This window comes from Chlorocebus sabaeus, chromosome 21, assembly GCF_047675955.1.
Source record: "Chlorocebus sabaeus isolate Y175 chromosome 21, mChlSab1.0.hap1, whole genome shotgun sequence".
NCBI lineage: Eukaryota > Metazoa > Chordata > Mammalia > Primates > Cercopithecidae > Chlorocebus > Chlorocebus sabaeus.
This window is the reverse complement of record NC_132924.1, coordinates 4946845-4974041: the sequence shown is the minus strand read 5'-3', so window position 1 is coordinate 4974041 and position 27197 is coordinate 4946845. Positions and strand designations below refer to the sequence as shown.

Here is a 27197-nt window from a genome sequence, read left to right as displayed (position 1 = left end):
TTCTGTCGCCCAGGCTGGAGTGCAGTGGCCGGATCTCAGCTCACTGCAAGCTCCGCCTCCCGGGTTCACGCCATTCTCCTGCCTCAGCCTCCTGAGTAGCTGGGACTACAGGTGCCCGCCACCTCGCCTGGCTAGTTTTTTGTATTTTTTAGTAGAGATGGAGTTTCACCATGTTAGCCAGGATGGTCTTGATCTTGTGACCTCGTGATCCGCCTGTCTCGGCCTCCCAAAGTGCTGGGATTACAGGCTTGAGCCACCGCGCCCGGCTGAGTTTCTTGTAGATTCCAGATATTAGTTCTTTGTCAGATGCATGGTTTGCAAATGTTTTCTCCTGTTGTTTATTGTGTTGAAAATTTCTTTTGCAGTGCAGAAGCTTCTTAATTTAAGTCCCAGTTCTTTATCTTTGCTTTTGTTGCATTTGCTTTTGAGGTCTTAGTCATAAATTCTTTGCCTGGGTCAATGTCCAGAAGAGTTTTTCCTAGGTTTTCTTCCAGGTTTCTTATAGTTTCAGGTCTTATGCTTAGGTCTTAATGTAATACATCTTGAGTTAATTTTTGTAGACGGTAAAAGATGGGGTCCTGGCTGGCGCGTCAGCTGGGGTCATGCCTGCAATCCCAGCATTTTGGGAGGCTGAGGCGGGTAGATCACGAGGTCAGGAGGTCGAGATCATCCTGGCCAACATGGTGAAACCCTGTCTCTACTAAAAAATACAAAAAAATTAGCTGGGCATGGTGGCATGTGCCTGTAATCCCAGTTACTTGGGAGGCTGAGGCAGGAGAAATCGTTTGAACCAGGGAGTCGGAGGTTACAGTGAGCCGAGATCATGCCACTGCACTCCAGCCTGGTCAACAGAGCAAGACCCCGTCTTAAAAAAAAAAAAAAAAAAAAAAAAAAAAAAAAAGATGGGGTCCAGTATCATTCTTCTACATGTGGATATCCGAGTTTTCCCTCACCATTTATTGAATAGGATGTCCTTTCCCCATGTATATTTTTGTTAACTTTGTCAAAGACCAGTTGATTGTAGGTACGTGGCTTTACTTATGGATTATCTGTTCTTTTCTGTTGATCTGTGTGTCTATTTTTGTACCAGTACCGTGCTACTTTGTTTACTGTAGCCTTGTAGTATAATTTGAAGTCACATAATGTGATGCCTCTAGCTTTGTTCTTTTTGCTTAGGATTGCTTTGATTATTCAGGTTCTTTTTTGGTTCCCTGTGAATTTTAGGATTGTTTTTTCTAATTCTGTGAAAAATGACATTGGTAATTTGATAGGAATTGTGTTGGATCTGTAGATTGCTTTGAACAGTGTGGCCATTTTAATGATACTGAGTCTTCAAATCCATGAGCATAGAATGTTTTTTCATTTGTTTGTGTCATCTACCATTTTTTTCATCAGTGTTTTGTAATTCTCCTCATAGAGATCTTTCACAGCTTTGGTTAAATGTATTCCTAGGTAATTTTGTGTGGCTATTGTAAATGGGATTGCCTTCTTGGTTTGGTTCTCAGCTTGAACGTTATAAGTATATTGAAATATTACTGATTTTTTTACATTAATTTTTTTCTTATTTTTCAAACATATATATGTATGTGTGTATATATGTGTATGTATTTTTTTAAACAGAGACAGGGCATCATCATGTTGCCCAGGCTGGTCTTGAACTCCCAGGCTCAAGCTATCCTCCCACCTCAGCCTCCCAAAATGCTGGGATTATAGGCATGAGCCACTGTACACTAATTTGTATCTTGAAACTTCTACTGAAGTCATTTATCAAATCTTTAGGGTTTTCTAGGTATAAGATCATGTCATCAGCAAACAGAGATCATTTAACTTACTCTTTTCCAGTGTGAATGTCCTTTCTTTCTTTCTCTTGCCTGATAGCTGTGGCCAGGACTTCCATTACTATGTTGAATAGGAGTGATGAGAATGTACATCCTTGTCTTGTTCCAGTTCTTAGGGGAATGCTTTCAACTTTTCCCCATTCAATATGATGTTGGCTGTGGGTTTGTCATATATGGCTTTTATTATTTTGAGGTATGTTCCTTTGATGCCTGGTTTGTTGAGGGTTTTTTAGTTTTGTTTTTGTTTTTTAAGACAGGGTCTTACTCTGTCGCCCAGGCTTCAGTACAGTGGCATGATCTTGGCTCACTGCAACCTCTGCCTCCCAGGCTCAAGCAATCCTCCCACCTCAGCCTCCCAAGTAGATGGGACTACAGGTGCAAGCCACCACACCTAGCTAATTTTTGTACTTTTTGTAGAGACAGGGCCTCATCATGTTGCCCTAGCTGGTCTCAAACTTCTGGCCTCACGTGATCTGCCTGCCTCGGCCTCCCAAAGTACTGGGATTACAGGCATGAGCTGCCACGCCTGGCTCCACTGTGCCCCAGATTCTACCCGTGGGTTCTCTAACAGGTTCCAGCACTCTTCCCTTGGCTTTCCCCTCCAGCCACAGTCATTCTCACCTGTAACTTTTGTTCTTTCTACAGACAACTGGCTCTGCTATCTCTAGTCGCCCATCTTGGGGGAAAACCCGTCTGCTTCTCCTGACTGTGGGGCTTCTTCCAAGCTTATGCTTGGGGAATGAAGAACCTATGTCTTAAAGTGCTTTTAAATCGCTCCTGAAAGGTCTGCCTCTTAATGAAGGGGTTTTGAAATGTTAGGTTCCTGCCACGCTTGGGCCATGAATGGCTGCCTCATCTCACAGGACCATTTCACTGGAACTGCAGTTTTCTGTTTTAAAAAATTGCTCCTCAGAATGGCCTCTTTCTTTATTTCCATCGTTCAACATTTTAAAATAGATTTCTCAGGTCAACCTTTGTGAACAGAAAAAGAATGATTCCTTCATGATTATTAGCAAATAATACAATCTTACTCTGTTGTTGAAACACGTGATTTTCCATCTTTCTAAAGAAAACAGTCACTGTTTCTCAAGGCAGGGAGCATGTGTTCTCTGTTCTGGAAAAGGTTAGGAAAAAGGACTGAGGCTGAATTTGTTGTCATTGGCACATGTACACATCTCTGCTTTTTGTAACGTGTGAATCTGAGAAATTCTAAAAGTGCTTTTTGATTAAAGAATGCCACACCTAACTGTGCTCTGTCTGTGTGAAGACTAGTTTGTATGTCTCTTTACAGACTCTGTAAGCCCCTAGGTGGCTGAGACTGCTGGATTTCTTCAGCTGACCCTGGTGCATCTCATTACAGGTCTTCAACCCAAAATTCTATCTTATAAGATCCCTGCCAGGATGCAGATTTGAATACCATAGTGAAGTCTGTACATGAGGAAGTGATGCCTTTAGGGAGGGGAAAAAACGGTAATAACAACCTTCAAGAGCCCCTACATCTCAACTCGGCATAAACAAGGCAAGATTCTGAGAGTGGCCACCCCTGGAAGCAGAAATCATTCTTGTGGCTATCCATTGGCTCCTAAGGCTCTCATCAGAGATGGGGCACCTTTAGTACCAGGGAGTGGCTGTTCCCCATAAGGTACTGGAAATTCAACTTTCAAGAGCAGCCCCAGCTGCTGAAGCTACTGGTCCTGGTATGTCTCCTGACTGTCATGTAGAAGATAGCAGAGCTTTGGTGACTTTACAACATAAGAACTGCAGAGAGGTGTAGTCCCAGTGGAAGACTGAATCCAGAGACTCAAAAAGGAAGGTAAACAAGTGGAAAAATGAGAATAGTGACATCTCCTTTGTATATTGGAAGGATCACCTTAGGGGAGAGGAGAGGCAGATCTCTGGAGTGTTCGCTTTGGGGTGAATTCATTCCTTGTGGGGGTAAAGAGTAAGAATGGGCCCTCACCCATGACCTCTCCATCGCCTCATCCTACTAGTTCTCATATACACTTAGAGTCACTTGGAGACTTTACAATTTAAAATGCTGTTGCTCAGACCCACCCTAGATCAATTAAATCCAAATCTCTGAGTGTAGGGCTTCTTTTCAAGTTGCCACCAGTATTTAGCCAGGGCTGAAAGCCCCTGAGCTCCCCTATGCCACAACAAGAGGAGTTGCACCCCAGAAAAGAGACAGTTCTGCATTGAATTCCCCAATATCATAGAGAAGTAGAGACGTCACAGCCTTTAGGCTTATGTCTTAGAGGGCTTCTCAGTACTGTCTGCCATACCTACACAAAGCAGAATCTCCCAGATTAAATTTAGCCTTTGTGTCATGTATTAACAAGCTGCTTCTCTTTTTCTTGGTTATGCCTTCTCAGAATGCTGTTTTTTCTCAGGAGGGGAACATGGAGGAGAAAGAAATGAATGATGGCTCACAGATGGTGAGATCCCAGGTAAGTTCGATTTTCCTCTCCTCTGAAATGCCATTGCAGTTCTCAGAATGAGGACACTGTTACTTTTTAACTTCTCAGAAGTGCTGCGTCCCAAAAATCCAGAGCCCAAGAGATTCATGTGAGAAATGATACACTCTCCACAGCACGTTTTCCATTCACCTGTGTAGCTCTTTCTAGCTCTTCCCTCCTTCCAGCATTTTCACCAGACTCAATTTCATGGATTCGTGCCTGTGCTGGACATTGTGAAGAAAACAAAAGAAAACAATGGACTGTCTTTTAATCATCCTTAAATAGCTCACTAAAATTTAAACAATGCTTGCATTCTCTCTATAAACACAGTGACTGATGCCCAGGCCCCTAGGATTGCTTGGAGCTAATGGGATTAATAAGTATGCCTGAGGGTAACATCAATCACAAATTAATGTTTCTCAAGCTTCTGTTGTATCTCTTCCAAAACCTGTTTAAGTCTGTTATGATTCCTCTTTTTTTTTTTTTTTTTTTTTTTGAGACGAAGTTTCACTCTGTTGCCCAGGCTAGAGTGCAGTGGCGCGATCTCGGCTCACTGCAACCTCCACCGCCTGGGTTTAAATGATTCTCCTGCCTCAGCCTCCCAAGTAGCTGGGTCTACAGGCGCCCGCCACTATGCCCGGCTAATTTTCTGTATTTTTACTAGAGATGGGCTTTCACTGAGTTAGCCAGGATGGTCTCGATCTCCTGACCTCGTTATCCACCCACCTCGGCCTCCCAAAGAGCTGGGGTTACAGACGTGAGCCACCACACCCGGCCTAAGTCTGTTATGATTCTATAATCTGATTGGGTATTATGGTAAACTGATGAGTATGAGTGCAACAAGAATTGTTTCTATGAAAATTAGTCTAATGCTTTGGAAAGAGTTGATAAATGCTGTCACTTTTGAAAAATTGCTTTCAAATTAGGTGTTAGCAATACTACATCACTGAAGAAAAATCATAAAACTCTCAGGATTCCTCCACAAATATCATTTCCCATGTGTCAGTTGCTTATTCCAACTTCACGAAACAGAAACTGTTTCTTTATAGGTATGAGTACCCAGTCTTTAAAATCACTCATAGAAAAGGCTTAGCTGACTGTGTGCAGTGGCTCATGCCTGTAATCCCAGCACTTTGGGAGCCCGAGGCAGGCAGATCACAAGGTCAGGAGTTCCAAGAGCAGCCTAATATGGTGAAACCCCATCTCTACTAAAAATACAAAAATTAGCCAGGCATGGTGGTGAGTGCCTGTCGTCCCAGCTACTCGGGAGGCTGAGGCAGGAGAACCGCTTGAACCCGGGAGGCAGAGGTTGCAGTGAGCTGAGATCATGCCACTGCACTCCAGTCTGGGCAACAGAGCAAGACTCCATCTCAAAAAAAAAAAAAAAATAGGCTTAGTTTTATTTCCAAAGATGAGAAAATGAATGCACATTTATATGTTTTAAAATAAAATGTTTAAGATCTATTTTATGGATCGCTAATTTAGCCATCTTTTTAAATTAACACATCAGATACCAGTCTCAATTGCTTCAGATAGGATTTCTATCATTCCAATAATATGTGATATCATTATTCTTATGTAGCCAATAAACTCATTGAAGGGGATTTTTTTGGTTTGTTTTTTGTTTTTTGTAGAGACAAGCTTTCACTATGTTGCCCAAGCTGCTCTTAAACTCCTGGGCTCAAGCCATCCTCCCACCTCTCCCTGCTGAAGTGCTGGGATTGCAGGTGTGAGCCGCCACACGCAGCATGGGGGGGCTTGTTAAAACCCACATCATACAACTAATACTCAAAAATGCATAATGTTGGATGCTGCTGTGAATGCAAAAGAAAACAAATACAACAGGTGCTGGGAGAAGGGAGAAGTCTGATTGAGACTGTAGGGATGAGGGAAGACTTCATGAAAAAGGCAGAGTTTGAATTTGTGCCAATACCAGCAGGTAGGGTTTGGAGATTAGAGAAAACGGGGTACCATTGCAGACAGGAAATAAAACTTGAGCGAGAGCAGGGACAATAAGGAGACAGCCAGCTAGAGCTGAGCTTTTATTTGGTGTATATTAGTGCTTTGGGGTCTTTGGGTTTCAAGGGATAGATTCATTTGGTTTATTTATTTATTTATTTATTTATTTTTTTTGAGACAGAGACTTACTGTGTCACCCAGGCTGGAGTGCAGTGGCACAGTCTTGGCTTACTGCGACCTCCACCTCCCAGGTTCAAGTGATTCTCCTGCCTCAGCCTCCCAAGTAGCTGGGATTACAGGCACGCGCCACCACGCCCAGCTGATTTTTGTATTTTAGTAGAGATGGGGTTTCACCATGTTGACCAGGCTGGTCCACCCACCTCAGCCTCCCAAAGTATTGGGATTACAGGCATGAGCCACCGCACCTGGCCCATTTGGTTTATTCTTAATTAACTGTAAGACTCCCCAGAGACAGGAATAGAAAGACATTTAGAACTAAGGTGGCATGTCTGCTTTTCCACATTCTAGCCCAAGGAGTTAGTTTTAATTTTCTGGAACCATTTATTATGTTTAGAAGGAAGATGATTCATTCACTCAATAAGTATTTTTTGAGCAGCTAGTATGTGACAGAAATTTTTTTTCTTTTCCTTTTTTCTTCTTATGGTCTACTGGTCATTTCATATGTGACAAAAAGTACGCTTTTTTTTTTTTTTTTTTTTTTGAGGCGGAGTCTCGCTCTGTCGCCCAGGCTGGAGTGCAGTGGCCGGATCTCAGCTCACTGCAAGCTCCGCCTCCCGGGTTCACGCCATTCTCCTGCCTCAAGACTCCCGAGTAGCTGGGACTACAGGCGCCCGCCACCTCGCCCGGCTAGATTTTTGTATTTTTTAGTAGAGACGGGGTTTCACCAGGTTAGCCAGGATGGTCTTGATCTCCTGACCTCGTGATCCGCCCGTCTCGGCCTCCCAAAGTGCTGGGATTACAGGCTTGAGCCACCGCGCCCGGCCAAAAGTACGCTTTTTAGCAGCTAGACATCACTGAGAAAAATAGACCTGACCCCAAACCCACATAGCTTATTGAAAGACAGTTAGCAACTATACTAATAAATTGCAAAAGAGATGTTTTTTTTTTTTTTTTTTTTTTTTTTTTTTTTGAGACGGAGTCTTGCTCTGTATCCCGGGCTGGACTGCAGTGGCCGGGTCTCAGCTCACTGCAAGCTCCGCCTCCCGGGTTTACGCCATTCTCCTGCCTCAGCCTCCGGAGTAGCTGGGACTACAGGCGCCCGCCACCTCGCCCGGCTAGTTTTTTGTATTTTTAGTAGAGACGGGGTTTCACCGTGTTAGCCAGGATGGTCTTGATCTCCTGACCTCGTGATCCGCCCGTCTCGGCCTCCCAAAGTGCTGGGATTACAGGCTTGAGCCACCGCGCCCGGCCAAAAGAGATGTTTTTTAAACAAAATGAAAACAAGGTGCTATGAATACACATTAGGGAATTAGGGAAAAACTGTGGGGAAGTGAAATTTAAGATGAGAAAGAAAAGATACATAGAACCTACAAAAAGTAAGTGGAAAAGAGCATTTTGGACATATGCTAAAAATCACCTGCAAAAAACATGGGTATATTTGAGAAATTAAAAGAAGGCCACTGTGGTTGGCGTGGAAGGAGGGAGAGAATGACTTGAAGTGAGCTTGGAGAAGTGAGCAGGGCTTAAATACACAAAGCCTGTGGCCATGAAAACAGGTCTGACTTTTACTCTGAGTGCAGTGGAAACCCTTTGGGGGAATTTAAGCAGAAAGATAACATAATAAGTAATCCAGTTCTACATTAAAAATCATCCTGGTGCTATATATCTTAACTGAATTTGTGAGAGGCAGAAGTTGAAAGGGGAAAAACCAGTTAAGCTACTGTAGCATTCTCAATGATAGAAAATAGTGTAGTCATTGGAGGAAAGGAGGGAGATTTGAGTGCTTTCCTTTAGAAACAGCAGAGGTTAGCTAAGGGGTAAAAACAAAGGAAGAAAAAAGATGACTTCTAAGAATGGAACCCAGGAAATGGCACCATTGGTAATGGTAAATCAGATCATGTCATTCCTCTGCTCAAAGCACATGGCTCCCATTTCACTCAAAGTAAAACCCAAAGTCCTTATGATGGCCTAAACAGTCCTGTAGAATCTGGCCCTGTTACCTGTCGAATTTCATCATTTACTTTTCTTCCCCTTACTTCATTCTGGCCATCCTGGCCTCATTCCTCTTCCTTAAACATGGCCTTGGGGCCTTTGCACTGTTAACCTGTCAAGCTTCTTTCTCAAATGTCATCTCTGCAGTGCCATCTTTCCTGACCACCCTATTTAAATTTGTAACTGCCCCACACCCACATTCTCGAACCGTTACCCTACTTTACTTTTATCTTCTGACATACTATATAATTTACCCAGTTATGCTGTTTGTTGTCTACTTTCTTTTCTAGAATATAAGCTTCATAAAGGGCAGGGAGTTTTTGTCTCTTTTGTTCACTGGTGCATCCCAAGCACCATACCTGGCATATATATAGGAAGCACTGAATAACCATTCATTAAACACATGGGGAATTTAGCATATGATAAAGGTAACATCTCAAACCAGTGATAAAAAGCTGCTTTGTTCAATAATTGATGTTGGGATTTCTGGGGAAACATCTGGAAAAAGATAAAGTTGGATCTCTACCTCATACTTTACATCAGAATAGTCTTCAAATGGATCAAAGATTTAAATATGAAAAATGAAACCACAAAAAGTTATGCAAGAAAAAAATGGGAGAATTCCTTTATAACTTTCACCAAAGAAAAACTTTCTAATTACAACTGAGAATCCAGAAGCCATAATTTAAAACAACAAAAGCGGCTGGGTGCAATGGCTCATGTCTGTAATCCCAGCACTATGGGAGGCCGAGGCGGACGAATCACAAGGTCAGGAGATCAAGAACATCCTGGCTAACACAGTGAAACCCCTTCTCTACTAAAAATACAAAAAATTAGCCAGGCGTGGTGGCAGGCGCCTGTAGTCCCAGCTACTTGGGAGGCTGAGGCAGGAGAATGGCATGAACCCGGGAGGCGGAGTTTGCAGTGAGCCAAGATCACACCACTACATTCCAGCCTGGGTGACAGAGTGAGACTCCATCTTAAAAAAAAAAAAAAAAAGCATCTGCATGGAAAAAAATTAGAAAACTATAAGCAAAGTAAAAACACATGTCAAATTGAAAAAAATATTTTGCCACTCAAATTACAGTGGTCTAATCTTTCTAATATATAAAATACTTCTCTAAATCAGCAAGAGATTAGGAGTCCAACAGAAAAAGATACAAAAGGCCAGGGACCGTGGCTCATGACTGTAATCCCAGCACTTTGGGAGGCTAAGGTGGGCTGATCACTTGAGGTCAGGAGTTTGAGACCAGTCTGACCAACATGGTGAAACTTCATCTCTACCAAAAATACAAAAATTAGCTGGGGACTAGTGGTGGTGTGTGCCTGTAGTCTCAGCTACACAGTAGGCTGAGGTCAGAGGATACTTGAGCCCAGGAGGTAAAGGTTGCAGTGAGCCATGTTTGTACCGCTGCACTCCAGGCTGGGTGACAGTGAGACCCTGTCTCAAAAAAAAAAGAAAAAATTTTGTAAAAAGACAGTTTACAGCAAATAAAGTTCAAATGGATCTTAAACACTGGAAAAGTGTTCATCTGTACTGAAAACAAGAGGAAATTTGTATTAAAACTAGAGAAAGCTGGATATTTTATCGTCAGGCTTGATATTTGCCATGAATTTCATATTTTCCGCAAGTGTAACATATTCTGTTAGCAAAGCTGTGGGGAAACAGACACTCTTACACTGCTGGTGTGAATGTGACTGATTGCATTTTCAGAAAAATGGCCAAAATACCTCCCATCCCAAATGCTTTCTTTGCAAGTGACTTTGACACTCATCCCATTATAGATATGGAGGTCTGTGTGCCCTCCATTGGATCTCAGCAAGGCTGTGACTGGAAGATGCAAAGCTTTGTGACTTTCAAGGCAGATCATAAATGGCAGTAAGACTTCTACCTCATTCTGTTGGGATGTTTACTCTAAACCCGGCCACCTTGTCAGGAGGAAACCCGGACAGCCCATGGAGAAGCCCATATGGAGAGAAGCCAAGGCCTACAGCCCTAGCTGAGCTCCCAGCTGAAAGCCAGCACCAATTTGCCAGCCTTGTGAGTAAGCCATCTTGAAAGTGAATCCTCCAATCCCAGTCAAACCTTCCCACCTTGTCCTGCCCAAATTGCAGATTTATGAGTAAAGTAAATGATACTTGCTATTTTAATCCCCCAAGTTTTGGGATGGTTTGGTATGCAGCAAGATAATTGTTAGGGATTTTAGTACCTGAAAGTGGAGTGCTTCAAAAACAAAAACCTAAACCATAGGGCACTAGCTCTGGAACTGAGCACTGGGCAGAAGGTAGAAAACGAGTGAGGGCCTTTGTCAAAACTCAAAGGATAGTAAAGAGAATGTTATTAGAAGCTGGAGGATAGAAGACCCTCGAAGAAGAAATGTTGGATAACATTGTTACCTTCAGTAACAAGGAAAATAGAGGCCAGGCACGGTGGCTCATGCCTGTCATCCCAGCACTTTGAGAGGCTAAGGCAGGTGGATCACTTGAGGTCAGGAGTTTGAGACTAGCCTGGCCGACACGGTGAAACCCCGTCTCTACTAAAAATACAAAAATTAGCTGGGCATGGTGGCTTGCACCTGTAATCCCAGCTACTCGGGAGGCTGAGACAGGAGAATCACCTGAACCTGGAAGCCAGAGGTTGCAGTGAACCAAGATTGCACCACTGCACTCTAGCCGGGATGACAGAGAGAAACTCTGCCTCAAAAAAAAAAAAAAAAAAAAGGAAAATAGAGAATATAGTTAATGAACTCAGTGATCTACTAAGGAGATTCTCAAGTAGAAGATTGAAAGTGCCAACTGGCAGTTTCTGGCTGCCTAAAGTAAAATGTGAGGGAAAAAGATAAATTCAATGAAGAACTGGTAAATATAAGTGAACAATGAACTTCTGAGTTTGAAAAGAAAACTTTCTCATTCACATCTGTCCAAGCAGCAAATAATAACCAAATTCAGAAAGGGATTCACACCAAAGATCTAATCCAGGGTGGACTATAATACCCTGTGTCACAACTTCAGAAGGATCCAGGGCAGTGCCTCAGAGGACCTGTCCTCTCTTAAACACAAGGTTTCTAAGAATGGTTAAGGTGACGTGCCACTGCAGTCTCACAGGGAACCCAAAGGAGAGAATGGCTGATCTCAGAGAGATTTATGGGTGTGGTATTTGTATTGTAGTATAGCTGGATTATAAATTGGTAAACACTCCAGTTTGGTTTTCCTTTTGTTTTGTTTTGTTTTGTTTTTTTGAGATGGAATCTTGCTCTGTTGCCCAGGCTAGAGTGCAGTGGCTCGATCTTGGCTCACTACAACCTCCGCCTCCCAAGTTCAAGCAATTCTCCTGCCCCAGCCTCCCAAGTAGGAGGGACTATAGGTGTGTGCCACCATGCCTGGCCAATTTTTTAAAAAACTTTTTACACTTTTATTGAAGTAAAGGAACATACAAAAATACACATACTATAAGTGTTAAAAACTCAATTATCACCAAGTGAATTCATCCGTGCAATCTTAATCCAGATCAAGAAACAGAACATTACCAGTATCCCAGAAGATCCTTCTGTATGTTCCCTCCTCAAGTGTATTATTATTATTTTTTTAATTATAGTTAATTATACTTTAAGTTCTGGGATATGTGTACAGAATGTGCAAGTTTGTTACACGGGTACACATACTATGAACAGCACTCATATAAAACAGCAACCTTCATTGATAAATGTTGTGTGTTCTGACTGCTCCACCATCCGGCTGTTCCTCCATCTCCCTCTCCCCCAGCTTCCCTATTCCCTGAGACACAGCAATATTGAAATTAGGCCAAGTAATAACCCTACAGTGGCCTCTGAGCATTCAAGTGAAAGGAAGAGAATCGCATTCTTCACTAAAAGGAACCAGGGATTTTTTGCCAGTTATGGATGAGCAAAGAAAGTGGTTTCTTGAGATGGAATCTACTCCTGGTGAAGATGCTTTGAACATTGTTGGAATGACAGTCAAAAGCTGAAAATGATTAAGATTAATGAGAAGAGCATGTCAAATGTATTTGAAATAGGCCAAAAGCTTGGCCTCTTGGGCCAAACAGCCAAGTCATGTGTACAAAGGAAAAGCTATTGAAGAAAATTAAAATTGCTACTCCAGTGAACACGCGAATGATAAGAAAGCAAAACAGCTGTGTTGCAGATATGGAGAAAGTTTTAATGGATTGGATAGAAGATCAAACCAGCCACAACATTCCCTTAAGCCAAAGCCTAATCCAGAACAAGGCCCTACCTCTCTTCAATTCTCTGAAGGCTGAAAGAAGTGAGGAAGCTGCAGAAGAAAAGTTGGAAGCTATAAGAGGTTTAAGGAAAGAAGCTATCTCAGTAACATAAAAGTGCTAAGTGAAGCAACAAGTGCTGATATAGTAGCTGCGGCAAGTTAATCCAGAAGACCTAGCTAGGATCACTGATGAAGGTGGCTATACTAAACAACAGAGTTTCAGTGAAGATGAAATAGCCCTATATTGGAAGAAGATGCCATCTAGGACTTTATTTATTTATTTATTCATTCCTTTTATTTATTAGTAGAGACGGGGTTTCACTGTGTTGGCTAGGCTGGTCTCGAACTCCTGACCTCAAGTGATCCTCCTGCCTGTGCTTCCCATAGTGCTGGGATTACAGGCATGAGCCACCGTGCCCAGCCCAATCTAGGATTTTAATAGCTAGGAGGAGAAGTCAATGCATGGCTTCAAAAGACAGGCTGAGTCTTTTGTTAAGGGATAATGCACCTGGTGACTTTAAGATGGAGCCAATGTTCATACTATTCTAAAAATCCTAGGTTCCTTAAGAATTATGCTAAGTCTACTTTGCCTGTGAGCTAGAAATGGATCAACAAAGCCTGCATGACAGCAAATCTGTTTACTGCATGGTTTACTGAATATTTTAAACCCACTGTTAAGAACCACTGCTCAGGGGAAAAAAAAAAATCCCTTTAAAAATTACTGCTCATTGACAATGCACCTGGTTACCCAGGAGCTCTACTGGAGATGTACAAGAAGACTAATGCTGTTTTCATGCCCACTAACACACCAGCCATTCTGCAACCCACAGATCAAGGAGTGATTTTGACTTTCAAGTCTTTTTGTTTGTTTGTTTTTGAGACGGAGTCTTGCTCTGTTGCCCAGGCTGGAGGGCAGTGGCGTGATCTCAGCTCACTGCAAGCCCCACCTCCCTGGTTCATGCCATTCTTCTGCCTCAGCCTCCCAAGTAGCTGGGATTACAGGCACCTGCCTCCACGCCCAGCTAACTTTTTGTTTTTTGTTTTTTGTTTTTTTTTTGTTAGTAGAGATGGGGTTTCACCATGTTCTCCAGGATGGTCTCGATCTCCTGACCTCGTGATCCGCCCACCTCGGCCTCCCAAAGTGCTGGGATTACAGGCGTGAGCCACCGTGCCCAGCCCTAATTTTTTTAAAAGAAAAGTTTGACTTGAATGACTCAGAGTCCTGAAGACTATCAGCACAACGGCTTAGATATCCTGGTGCTACACTTTCACCCTCTCCCCGAGGGTCCCTGTAAGAACCATTTTTGCCTGAGCAGGGATGTGCTTGATGTTTCAGGAATCACTGACATTTCAGGACGTGGCCGTGGACTTCACCAAAGAGGAGTGGGACCAGCTGTACCCTGCCCAAAAGAACCTCTATCGAGACGTGATGCTGGAGAACTACAGGAATCTGGTTGCACTGGGTGAGGATGGCATCCCTGTGAAACTGGAAGCCATTCACGTGGGTTTATTTCCTGAACTAGTGGAAGCCTCCAAAGCTTTTGTGAATATAGTTTGGGCTGGGACAGAAGAACACTAAGCAGTTTTGGAGTCAGAGACCTTTGTTTTCTGCTCTTTCTCCTCTGATGGAACGTCTTGATTGAGTTTGAGATGGGTAGCTTTATTTTGCTGCCTCTGAAGTCTCCCCTCCAGAGGCTCTAAAGACTGAAAAGGTTGGGAATGTGTCTGAGAGAGAATTTTGTTCCCAGTACAAACTCCTAAGATGTATGTTACTCCCATGAATAGGGTATCAGCTTTATAAGCCAGAGGTAATCGCGCAGTTGGAGCTAGAGGAAGAGTGGGTGATAGAAAGAGACAGCCTGCTGGACACTCATCCAGGTAAGTGCACGCTCTTGGGCACTGCTGCTTAATAAGGGAACACAGCCACTTCTGAACCACTCAGTGGAGTGCTCCAAAAATCTCCCCTGGGATTTGAGGAATACTAAGCCTTTTGAAAAGAATCAGTTCATATTTGATATTTTTCTGAAGTTGAAATGGCTGCCTTATTTTTTCTCATTGAACAGATAATATATACTTATTGTTTTAAAAATGCACACAAAACAGAGGTTATTTTGAAGGTATCCATTTAAACACCCATAAATACCTTGATATTGCAGGTATCCACACAGCACTTTCTTCATATTTTTTTGATATTGCAGATATCCACACAGCACTTTCTTCATATTTTTTATTTACACATCCCCTCTCAGTATTCTTTAAATCTTTCTTTTCCATGAGAGGTGATCTGAGAAGAAATTTTTTAAAAAGCTTTCTTTTCCATGTCAAAAATCTTCTGCCATTCTAATCTATTTTTCATCTTTTCTTTTTCCTTTTATCATCAAACTCTTGACACTTGTCTACAACCCACAGCCTAATTTCTAATTCTCTTGCTCTCCTTTGTGATACTACCCCGATTCCTACCTCTGCTACTAACATTGTTTTCTTGGAGATTACCACTAATTTCCTTCCAGTCAAATCCAGTGGCTACAAAGCCAGTTAGAATTGTGTTGACTTTCCCTTCTTGAAATGTTCTTCTACCCTGGCTTGTGATGCACACGATTCGTGTCTCTTCCAGCCTCTCTCCGTATCTCCCCCTGCCCCTTTTCTGCATTTTTTTCCTCCTATTCTCCTAAAGATATGTATCCCTATGGACTGGCTGTTCCACTCTGCAGTAAAGTGCTTTTAAGTAGCCCTTTTGTATCATTTTTCCATTTCTCCATTTCTAGTCCCAGTATTTCGTCTACATTCTCCTGTCAGAATTGAGATTATGGCTGGGCGCGGTGGCTCATGCCTGTAATCCTAGCACTGTGGGAGGCCGAGGCAAATGGATCACCTGAGGTCAGGAGTACGAGACCAGCCTGGCCAACATGGTGAAACCTACTCTCTACTAAAAATACAAAAAATTAGCCAGGCGTGGTGGCCTCGCCTATAGGCCCAGCTACTCGGGAGGCTGAGGCAAGAGAATTGCTTAAACCTGGAAGCGGAGGTTGCAGTGAGCCAAGATCGTGCCACTGCACTCCAGCCTGGGTAACAGAGCAAGTCTCTATCTCAAAAATAAAAAACAATTTAGATTAATTTTTGTTTATTAGTGTCATGCTGTCATTTTACTTAAATATTTCTTTTTTTGTTTTTTTTTTTCCTGAGATAGAGTCTCGCTCTGTCGCCCGGGGTGGAGTGCAGTGGCGTGATATTGGCTCATTGCAAGCTCCACTTCCTGGGTTCACGCCATTCTCCTGCCTCAGCCTCCCGAGTAGCTGGGACTACAGGCGCCGGCCACCACACCCAGCTAATTTTTTGTATTTTTAGTAGAGACGGGGTTTCGCCGTGTTAGCCAGGATGATCTCGATCTCCTGACCTCGTGATCTGCCCGCCTCGGCCTCCCAAAGTGCTGGGATTACAGGCGTGAGCCACTGTGCCCAGCCTACTTAAATATTTCAAAACCTGGATCTGTTGTTTATAATGTCTTCTTTAAATCATTCCCTTAAAGATGGGATTTCTTGACCCAAAAAAAAAAAAAAAAATCCCAATCACCTTAGTTTCTTATTGCTGGCATACCACATACAATGTTCTGCTTGACTGTTTTAACAAGGAGTGGACTGCTGACTGTACACCAGATGCTGAGTTAGGTAGTTTCTACTCTGGTCCATGACACCAAGTGAACCTACCCCATCTCTGTGAGTTCCCACTCTGGCTCTTTGCTCTGGTACCTGGCTTCATCATTTGGACTTGGTTTTCTGTCATTCAAACTCTTTGGCTTTTTCAAGTTGACTTTGACTTGGCTGTCCATCTTGCTTTTAATGCTCTAAGTGATCTTAGGTAGAAAACCTTGTTCCTGGCTGGGCACAGTGGCTCACGCCTGTAATCCCAACACTTTGGGAGGCCGAGGCGGGCAGATCACAAGGTCAAGAGATTGAGACCATCCTGGCCAACATGGTAAAACCTTGTCTCTACTAAAAATACAAAAATTAGCTTGGCGTGGTGCCGTGTGCCTGTAGTCCCAGCTACTTAGGAGGCCAAGGCAAGATAATCGCTTGAACCCAGGAGGCAGAGGTTGCAGTGAGCCGAGATCGCACCACTGCCCTCCAGCCTGGCAACAGAGTGAGACTCCATCTCACAAAAAAAAAAAAAGAAAAAGAAAAGAAAACCTTGTTCCTGTTTCAGCCTTCCTGAGATCTCTCAGCCCCACTAAACCAGAATTTTCACCTAACCAGTGCTCACATTCCATGAATAGAACTGGTAATTAAGACATTTTGTCAAGAAGCCCGGGCACCTTCCCTGACAATGCTGGGACATATTTCTGCAGCCTTCCACATCCCCAAACCTGCGGAGTGGGAAACTAAAGGAACAAATTAGAGAACTCCCTTTTCAGGTAAATTTCCAGGGCGGGGCTATTCCTTCCCCCAGGCACATATGCTGTCATCAGTAGGACCCACACTATCACACTATCTCCTATTGTGTCCCTCTCCACAGACCCCCAACTCGAAAAAATAATGCTAACTTAGGAAAACTTCCAGATTTTGGCCGGGCGCAGTGGCTCATGGCTATAATCCCAGCACTTTGGGAGGCCGAGACGGACCATCACTTGAGATCAGGAGTTCAAGACAAGCCTGGCCAATATGGTGAAACCCCATCTCTACTAAAAATACAAAAATTAGGCACATGCGGTGGCATGTGCCTGGAATCCCAGCTACTCAGGAGGTGGAGGTAGGAAAATTGTTTGAATCTGGGAGGCAGAGGTTGCAGTGAGCCAAGATTGCACCACTGCATTCCCGCCTGGACAACAGAGTGAGACTCTGTCTCCAAACAAATAAGCAGAAAACTTCCAGATTTCATATGTGGATGCCCAAGGCTCTTGGTTCACAGATAAGCTTGAGCAAGTGGTTTTTTTTTTTCACATCTCTTATCAGGGACAGGCAGCCTAACCTCTTCTCTAAAGAGACTGCTTGCATTTCTTCAGTATCCTGTGAAACAAAGTCAGTGATTCCCCTGAGAGGATGTAGTAAAACATTTGTTTGTCAGGAGGCTAAGAGAATGACAGAGCTTATGCAGCCTAATTCTGCACGCCCACTAGGGTACTGGATGCCTCAATGTTACTGACATTTGCTCATCCTTATTTATCTAAAATCTTTTCTTAAGCTGAGACCTGGAAAATACCCAGTAGATTTAGCAGCAAGAAGATTGGGAATTATATTATTGAGAGAAGTGATGGGGGATGATTAGAAGAACATTCAGTTTGTACGTTGTTGCATGAACAACAGGGGGAGGTTTAAAAAGAAAAAATTAGAGCTAGCAAGTGTGTAATATTCTTATAAGCAGCTAGAGTGAGAGCTGGGCACAGTGGCTCATGGCTCACACCTATAATCCCAGCACTTTGGGAAGCCAAAGCACATAGATCACAAGGTCAGGAGTTTGAGACTAGCCTGAGGTTCACCAACATGGTGAAACCCCATCTCTACTAAAAATATAAAACTTAGGCAGGCGTGGTGGTAGGTGCCTGTAATCACAGCTACTTGGGAGGCGGAGGCTGGAGAATCTCTTGAACCTGGGAGGCAGAGGTTGCAGTGAGCCGAGATTGCACCACTGCACTCCAGCCTGGGTGACGGAGTTAGACTCTGTCTCAAACAAACAAACAAAAAAGCAGCAGCAGCTAGCTAGAGTGAGGAGTGGGAAGGGGAAATAATAAAGAGGATATTAGCAGCCAGAATAAAAGGTAGTGTCAAAATAGGATTGTTCTAGGCCAGGCTCAGTGGCTCATGCCTAGCACTTTGGGAGACTGTGGAAGGATCCCTTGAGCCCAGGAGTTCAAGACCAGGCTGGACAACATAATGAGACCCCTGTCTCTACAAAAAATTTAAAAGTTAGCGGGATGTGGAGGTATGAGCCTGTAGTCTCCACTACTTGGGAAGCTGAGGTGGGAGGATCATGAGCCTAGGAAGTCAAGGCTGCAGTAAGTTATGATGGCACCACTGCACTCTAGCCTGGGCAATAGAGTGAGACTTTGTAAAAAACAAAAGAATTGTTCTAAGCAGGAACAATTTTACTTGTTTATAATGCTGATGGGAAGGAACCAGTAGAGAGGACAAGTTAAAAATAGATACAGCTGGGTGTGATGGCTCACGCCTGTAATTCCAGCACTTTGGGAGGCCAAGATGGACAGATCACTTGAGGTCAGGAGTTCAAGACCAGCCTGGCCAACATAGTGAAACCCCATCTCTACTACAGGTACAAAAATTAGCTGCATGTGGTGGCATGCACCTGTAATCCCAGCTACTTGGGAAGCTGAGGCACTTGAATCACTTGAACCTGGGAGACGGATGTTGCAGTGACCCAAGATTGTACCACTGTACTCCTCCAGCCTGGGTGACAGAGCAAGACTCCGTCTCCAAAACAAAACAAAACAAAAAAAAAAGCTACAAGAGATGGAGCAAGGTTCTAGAAGAGATGAGAGTGGGATTAGAGGGAAGGACATTAGGGTGACTATATATATCAGTAAATTTGTCGATGGAAGATTTGGGGGAGTTCACACATGATGACTTCTGTTTTCTTGGCAAATTAGGAAGCAGTGTCCTTTGTTGAGTGTAGGGGAATTGGGAAGGCAGGTAGAGGACTCATGGTGCATTTGCTGAAGCTTACAAGGGTCAATGGAAGCTGACCAAAGACAAGCAGAGGCAGCACTGAGCAGCAATGAAGGCCCCAGTGAGACTCTGCCCCATACAGCTGTGGTTTCTAATTTGCATGAGTATGCTCTTTCTCCTGTTTTATTTAGCACTCGAAAGGGTTTATAGGACAGGGGCTGAGGGTGTTAGATTTTGGGGACTATTGGAGGAAAACTGTGTGAAACTGTATGAGAGTTAATTCAAGTGATTTGACAAGTCTAAGAAGTGACAGGAAGTAGAATGAGGCCTGAAGAAGACTTAAAACTAGAAGACCAAGAGAGTCAAAAAAATGGAGATGTAGAAGAGGTCAGAAAGAGGCAGAATGTGAGTAAGGCAGGAGAGTGTTACAATGAGTTGGAGATTTCTTACATGGAACAGGCAAGGTCCACAATATGAATGTATTGCCATATAAGTAGACTGTTGAAGGTGGAACAAAGGTGAAGGCCCAAACAACTACCAGTTAGATTACAAGATGGAAGAGAAGCACCCATGTAACAGCAACTGAAAAAACACCTAGGAATAAACTTCAACACGAGATAGGCAATACCTTCATAGAAGAAACTTAAATACTTCTGACAGACACAAAAATAAACTTGAATAAATAGGCATGCCAAGATGGCAATGTCCCTACTATACATGTAATACAATTCCATAAAAAGTGCCCGCAGGCTGGGTGCTAGGGTTCACACCTGTAATCCCAGCACTTTGGGAGACTGAGGCAGGTGGATTGCTTGAGTCCAAGAGTTTGAGACCAGCCTGGGCAACAGGTTGAGAGCCCATTTCTACCAAAAAAAAAAAAAAAAAAATTAGCCAGGTGTGGTAACGCACGCTGGTAGTCCCAGCTACTCAAAAGGCTGAGGCAGGAGGATCAACTGAGCCCTGGAGGTCAAGGCTGCAGTGAGCTATGATTGCACCACTGCACTGCAGCCTGGGCAACAGCGTGAGTCTGTCTCAAAAATAAAAAACGTGCCTACAAGAGTTTGAGAGGAAAGCTAGGTAAGCTTATCTAAAGTTCATGTGGAAAATCCAAAGCACAAAAATTATCAAGAAAATTCTGAAAAGGAAAATCAATAAGGGAGATTATTCCTACTAGATATTTAAAATATACAGTAAAATTTCATTAATGAAGTCAGACCAACTGAACAGAATAGACAAGTCAGAAGTAAACCCAAATACTTGTGGGCATTTAATAAAAAGATTATTTTAAATAATGGCATCATTTCAAATTAGGAGGTGAAAAGTGGGCTTTGTAGTGAAGTGTTGAGACAACTGGTGCTTTTGAAATGTGCACCTCTTCATATATGGTAGGTAGCCATCTAGGGAGAGACAAAATTGGATCTATAGCTTACCCCTTGAGCCAAGATAAGCTCCAAAGGAAACAGATTTTACACATAAAACATGAAACTATAAGAGATCTGTTAGAGGCTGGGTGCAGTGGCGCACACCTGTAGTCCCAGTTATTCAGGAGGCTAAGGCATGAGAACCACTTTAGCCTGGAAGATGAAGGTCGCAGTGAACTGAGACTGCGCCACTGCACTCCAGCCCGGGTGAGAGAGCAAGACTCTGTCTCAAAAAAAAAAAAACAAAAAACAAAAGAGAGAGAGAGACCTGGAAGAAAACGTGGGAGAAATCTTTTATAACCTTGAAATGGGGGAGTTTTTTCTGACTATGATTTAAAATCCAGAAGCCATTAAAGAGGAGATTCATATGTATTCAATACACACAAATCCAAAAATTCTGCATGGTATAAAATAATAATTCTGCATGAGGTAAAACAATAAACTAAGTAAAAAGATAAACAACAATGGAGGAAAATATTTTCAACTTATGTCAAAAGAGCTCATCATCTATTAATGTTATAAAATGCTCCTCTAAATTAATAAGAGGCCAACAGCCCAATAAAAATAATATGAACAGTTATTTTTCTTTTTTTTTAACAGAGTCTCACTTTGTTGCCCAAGCTGGAGTGCAGTGACACGATCTCCGCTCACTGCAACCTCTGCCTCCTGGGTTATGAACAGTTCTTAAAGGAATCCAAATACATTTAACATATGAAAAAATGTTCAGTCTCAGTCATAATAAGAGAAATGCAAATTAAAGCTACACAAATTATCTTGCCTACCAGATTAGCAAGAGTCGAAAAGTTTGGCAATATACACCGCTGGGTCCATGAGGAGGAAAGCACTCTCGTACATTGCTGGGATCAGATGAACTGGAAGTCAGCATAAAGATGTCCTAGACCAGTCATGGGACTTCCTTTCCACATACCTTGTTTGGCTTTGTAGGCTCTTTGGATGAAAAATAATGTAGTCTAGAGTAACATGTTTTTGTAAATAAAGTTTTATGGGAACACAGCCACACTCATTCTTTTACATAAGAGGCGGGAGGATTGCTTGAGCTCAGGAGTTCAGGACCATCTTGGGCAACATGATAAAACCTGTAGCCACAAAAAGTACAAAACTTAGCTGAGCATGGTGGTGCACCCCTGTAGTCCCAGCTACCCAGGAGGCTGAGTGTTGAGCCAAGAGGATCACTTGAGCCTGGGAGGCGGAGGTTGCAGTAAGCCGAGATTGCACCACTGCACTCCAGCCTAGGTGACAGAGAGAGACTGCCTCAAAAACAAAACAACCAAAAAAACTTTGTCTATGGATGCTTTCACCCTGCAACAGCAGAACTGAATACAACAGAGACCATCTGGCTCAAAAAACTTAAAATATTTACTATCTGACCCTTTACAGAAAAAAACTTGTCAACCTTGCCAAAGCAATAGTTGTAAATTATTGTTGACCACCACTCATTAAAAAATGCATTTTTCGGCCGGGCGCAGTGGCTCAAGCCTGTAATCCCAGCACTTTGGGAGGCCGAGACGGGCGGATCACAAGGTCAGGAGATCGAGACCATCCTGGCTAACACGGTGAAACCCCGTCTCTACTAAAAAATACAAAAAACTAGCCAGGCGAGGTGGCGGGCGCCTGTAGTGCCAGCTACTCGGGAGGCTGAGGCAGGAGAATGGCGTAAACCCGGGAGGCGGAGCTTGCAGTGAGCCGAGATCCAGCCACTGCTCTCCAGCCTGGGCGACAGAGCAAGACTCCCTCTCAAAAAAAAAAAAAAAAAAAAAAAAAAAAATGTTTCTTGCCATCCATAAGATCTATATAATCTATGAAATCGAGGCCTGGTGCAGTGATGCATGCTTGTAATCCCAGCACTTTGGGAGATGAGGCAGGTGGATCACCTGAGGTCAGGAGTTTGAAGCTAGCCTGACCAACATGATGAAACACTGTCTCTACTAAAAATACAAAAATTAGCTGGGCGTGGTGGTGGGCACCTGTAATCCCAGCTACTTGGGAGGCTGAGGCATGGAATCACTTGAACCCGAGAGGCGGAGGTTGCAGTGAGCCAAGATGGCGCCATTGCACTCCAGCCTGGGCAACAAGAGCAAAACTCTGTCTCAAAAAAAAAGAAAAATTGAAACAGAAGTGTTACCCAACAATATTTATCCTTATCACTGTGTCTGATGAACGCTAACATTTTCTGTCCTTTTTTAGCATATTCTTTTTGTTTCTAATTTGAATTTACTAAAGTCATAGCCCACTATAAATTGTGACACATTTTTAAATTAATAAAAGAGAACCAAAAATATGATGATGCTTTACATGTAAAAAGGATTAATATTTTTTCAAAAAAATTGTTTCCCCCTTCCCTTTCTCCCTAATTCTCTCCTTCCTTTCCCTCTCTCCTTCTCTCCCTCCTTCTTTCCCTCTCTCCTTCTTTCCCTTCTTACTTCCTTGTTTCCTTCCTTCCTGTTTCCTAAACAATTTAGTTCAAAAGGCATGGATGGGCCTGAGCAGGGAAAACATCTGCTCAGCAAGGCATGCCCTGGTGCAGAGGCCATGCAAGATGTTCTTCAGGTTGCCCAGTGGCATCACAGCATGCTCATACTGACCACAGGCCTGTCTAGAAGGTATCCATTCTTAGATACAAAGGAGGTCATAGGTGCCCCAGACATCTGATTTTACTGAAGACTCATACCCCTAAAGTGGATCCAGGGAATATAGAGTCAGTGGGGACAGATAATGGGCAAAAATAGTAGAGACATTGAGACTACAGTAATCTGTGCCAATCCCCAGTTTTTTGTTATTTTTTTATAAAGAGCCCTCAGGCAAGATTAATGGAAGCCCGATGAACACCTGCCATAAGCCAGAGGGCCTTAGTCTGTAGCTATGCCCGAGGTCTTACAATCACTTAACTTGGGATTTGGACACAAGTTAGGTTTCATGTCATTCTCACTGTGGGCAAGGGAAGCTCCTCTGCTTCCACGTCTGAAAACAGTTTCTTCCCAAAGAGCACTTTGTCTATAATCTTAGACAATAGGCAGGTAGGTAGCATGAGATCTGATAGCACACTTAGGTGAAAGTACAAAGAAGGGCTTGGAGGTTTCAGTGAATGATTGGGCCTCTAGCCAGGTGAGGCCAAACCAGGAAGGAAGTAGACAGTGGATAATGAGTGACCAGTATTTCTGCATGCTCCCTTATGCATGGCTTGGTGGGGGCTTTATCCTCCTCAATGCCCACCTTCCTTTTGAAAGCAGTTATAATCATATCTGCTAACACAGGGGACCTAGATTAGCTGAGGAACTGGGGCAAATAGAATAGTTTGTTCCTCAAAGCTGCCTAAAAGCCCAAGGCAGTCTTTGCCTCAATCTGCAATTTGGTGCTGGGATGTAGATGGGCCCACCCTTTGATTGAAGATGTGAGTATGCCTTGGGACCGTCCTCAGTGAGTGATCAGCATCTCTACAGTGCATGCATAGGCTCTCCTGGTATCAGTAGATAGCAAGTGTGTCAGGCAGCTGCAGGAGTTTTTCCATTTCCCTCACGGAGGCAAGATGTGGAAGGAAGGAAATCAGCAAAAGTGGCCATGATCATGGTGATACAGCTGCCATGTTTGCAGGGATAAACTAAAGTTCTGGAAGCTAGAGCTTAGGCAATGAATGCCTTGAACTCCAGGCTGCTGGGCAGTAGGAGCCTAGAGGACCATACCTCCCTGTGGGTTCAGGAGCCAGGTCCACAGGCTACAGATTCAGTGCTAAGAGACCATGAGAGGCAGTCTGTAGAGCTCCAGCCATCATTTCAAACACTCGAGAGTCAAAGCCCATGTGCAAACAAGCCTTTTGGCTGAAAAGAAAGTGTTCCAGTTGATAGTTTGGTTGAAATAATACATTGGTTTAAAATTAATCTTCTCAATCAGGTATAACTGTAATCACGTGTACTTTTAATTTTTCCACATGTAATTTAATCTTAGACCATAGTCATTTGTATATATTTTGCACATCTATTAATCTGTTTTCCATAACTTTTTGACTTGGACTTTTTTTTTTTTCTTTTAAAAATTTGTGGCCAGGCACAGTGGCTCACACCTGTAATCCCAGCACTTTGGGAGGCCAAGGCGGAAGGATCACTTGAGCTCAGGAGTTTGAGACCAGCCTGGGCAACATAGGGAGACATCGTCTCTACCAAAAAAAAAAAAAAAAAGGCTGGGTATTATGGCACATGCCTGTGGTCCCACCTACGCTGGAGGCTGAGGCAAAAGGATCACTTGAGCCCAGGAAGTCAAAGCTGATGTGAGCTATGATCACACCACTGCACTCCAGCCTGGGTGACAAAGCAAGACCCTGTCTCAAAAAAAAAAAACACACAAATCTAATATATGTTTGGCTAACTAACTACTCTTGCTGTGCTATTTGTAATAACAAGAAACTACAACCTAAATGTGAATCGGTTAAAAATACTTTGGTACTGACGGGGCACGGTGGCTCACGCCTATAATCCCAGCACTTTGGGAGGTCGAGGTGGGCGAATCACAAGATCAGGAGTTCAAGACCAGCCTGATTAACATGGTGAAACCCCATCCCTACTAAAAATACAAAAAATTAGCTGGGTGTGGTGTCAAGCGCCTGTAATACCAGCTACTCGGGAGACAGAGGTCGCAATGAGCTGAGATTGCACCACTGCACTCCAGCCTGGGTGAAAGAGTAAGACCCTGTCTCAAAAAAAAAAAAAAAAAAAAAATTTCACACATAAGATCTTAAGTTCTACTTTTACTCCTATAATTTTTGTTTGTTTGTTTGTGACGGAGTTTCACTGTTTTTGCCCAGGCTGGAGTGCAATGGCATGATCTTGGCTCACTGCAGCCTCCGCCTCCTGAGTGCAAGTGATTCTCCTGCCTCAGCCTCCTGAGTAGCTGGGATTCTTGGCTAATTTTTTGTATTTTTAGTAGAGACAGGGTTTCACCATGTTGGCCAGGCTGGTCTCGAACTCCTGACCTCAGGTGATCCAGCCACCTCAGTCCCCCAAAGTGCTTGGATTACAGGCATGAGCCACTGCGCCCAGCCTCTTACTATAATTTTATGCTTGAATTTACTTATTTGACTTTACTGTATTAAATGAGTAGGAATAGTTTGTTGGCCATGCATAATCTAATTTTTGTTTTGTTTTGTTTTTGTCATTGTTGTTTGTGAGACAGGGTCTCACTTTGTCGCCCAGGCTGAAGTGCAGTGGCACAATCTCAGCTCACGGCAACTTCTGCCTCCCAGGCCCAAGCAATTCTCCCACCTCAGCCTCCCCAGTAGCTGGGGCTATAGGTGCGCACCACCACACCCGGATAATTTTTGCATCTTTTTGTAGAAACAGGGTTTTGCTATGTTGCCCAGGCTGGTCTTGAGCTCCTGGGCTCAAGCATTTGCCCACCTTGGCCTCCCAGAGTGCTGGGTTTACAGGAAAGAGCCACTGTACTGAGCCTAATGTTTTGTTAAGGATAATTTAAAAGGGTTGGGGCTACCAGATTTTGTGTGGGTGAACATGATGAAATCAATGACTTAGGAAGAATAATTTAGTTTTATTATGCTGAATAATGAAATAGGAGGAAAGACTGTTGGCAAAGAGACTAGGATATCCTTAAAACAGAGGCTCAAACTTTTTTTGAATCTTGAACCCCTTTGAAAATCTAATGAAAGTTGTGGTTCTCGCTCTAGAAAAATATATGTAGGTACTTGCCCACAAAACTTTGTGTTCAATTTTAGCAGGTCTACAGATCCCCAGTACCACCAAAACATTCACAAAAGAAATAAACCAGCCCATAAATATATGGGGAAATGTTCAAGCTAACATAATGAAATAAATAAAAATTAAAGCATGGATGAGGTACCATTTTTCACCCATCAAATTGGCAAAATCAAAATGTTATCACATCCTATGTTGGGAATGGTGTGGGTGAAATGAGTTACATTTCACACTGTTAGGTGCATTTGGTAGAGCCTTATGTGTGTTTGGTCACCCAGGCTTAGGTGCAGTGGCACAATCATGACTTGCTGCAGCTCCAGCCTCCCTGGGCTCAGGTGGTCCTCTCACCTCAGCCTCCCTAGTAGCTAGGATGGCAAGCGCATGCCACCACACCTGGCTATGTTTTTTGTATCTTTTGTAGACACGATTTCGCTGTGTTGTCCAAGTTGGTCTCAACCTCCTGGCCTCAAGCAATCTGCCTGCTTTGGCCTTCCAAAATGCTAGGATTACAGGCGTGAGCCACTGTGCCCAGTCATGGTAGAGCCTTTTAAGAGAACAATTTGACAGAATTTATCAAAATGTATACTGTGCAAACCCTATGATCTGGCATTGCTTTTTTTTTTTTCTGAGATGGAGTCTTGCTCTGTTGCCCAGACTGGAGTGCAGTGGCGCGATCTTGGCTCACTGCAACCTCCGCCTCCCAGGTTCAAGTGATTCTCCTGCCTCAGCCTCCCGAGTAGCTGGGATTACAGATATACACCACCACACCTGGCTAATTTTT

At 43.3% G+C, this 27197-nt stretch overlaps 1 protein-coding gene across 5 annotated transcripts in view; it reads left to right on the top strand.

Moving 5' to 3' along the window:
• Window positions 1–27197, top strand: part of ZNF713 (zinc finger protein 713) — a 60216-nt gene that overhangs the window by 21867 nt on the left and 11152 nt on the right. The window contains exons 3-7 of one of the 5 annotated variants that reach the window (XM_038004285.2): window positions 3199–3651; window positions 4229–4285; window positions 10211–10466; window positions 14001–14127; window positions 14450–14542. In XM_038004285.2, coding sequence (XP_037860213.2) covers window positions 10299–10466; window positions 14001–14127; window positions 14450–14542 — 388 coding nt within the window. In that variant the 5' untranslated portion in view covers window positions 3199–3651; window positions 4229–4285; window positions 10211–10298. The other 4 variants (XM_007981266.3, XM_007981264.3, XM_073008822.1 and 1 more) reach the window with 4 other exon arrangements.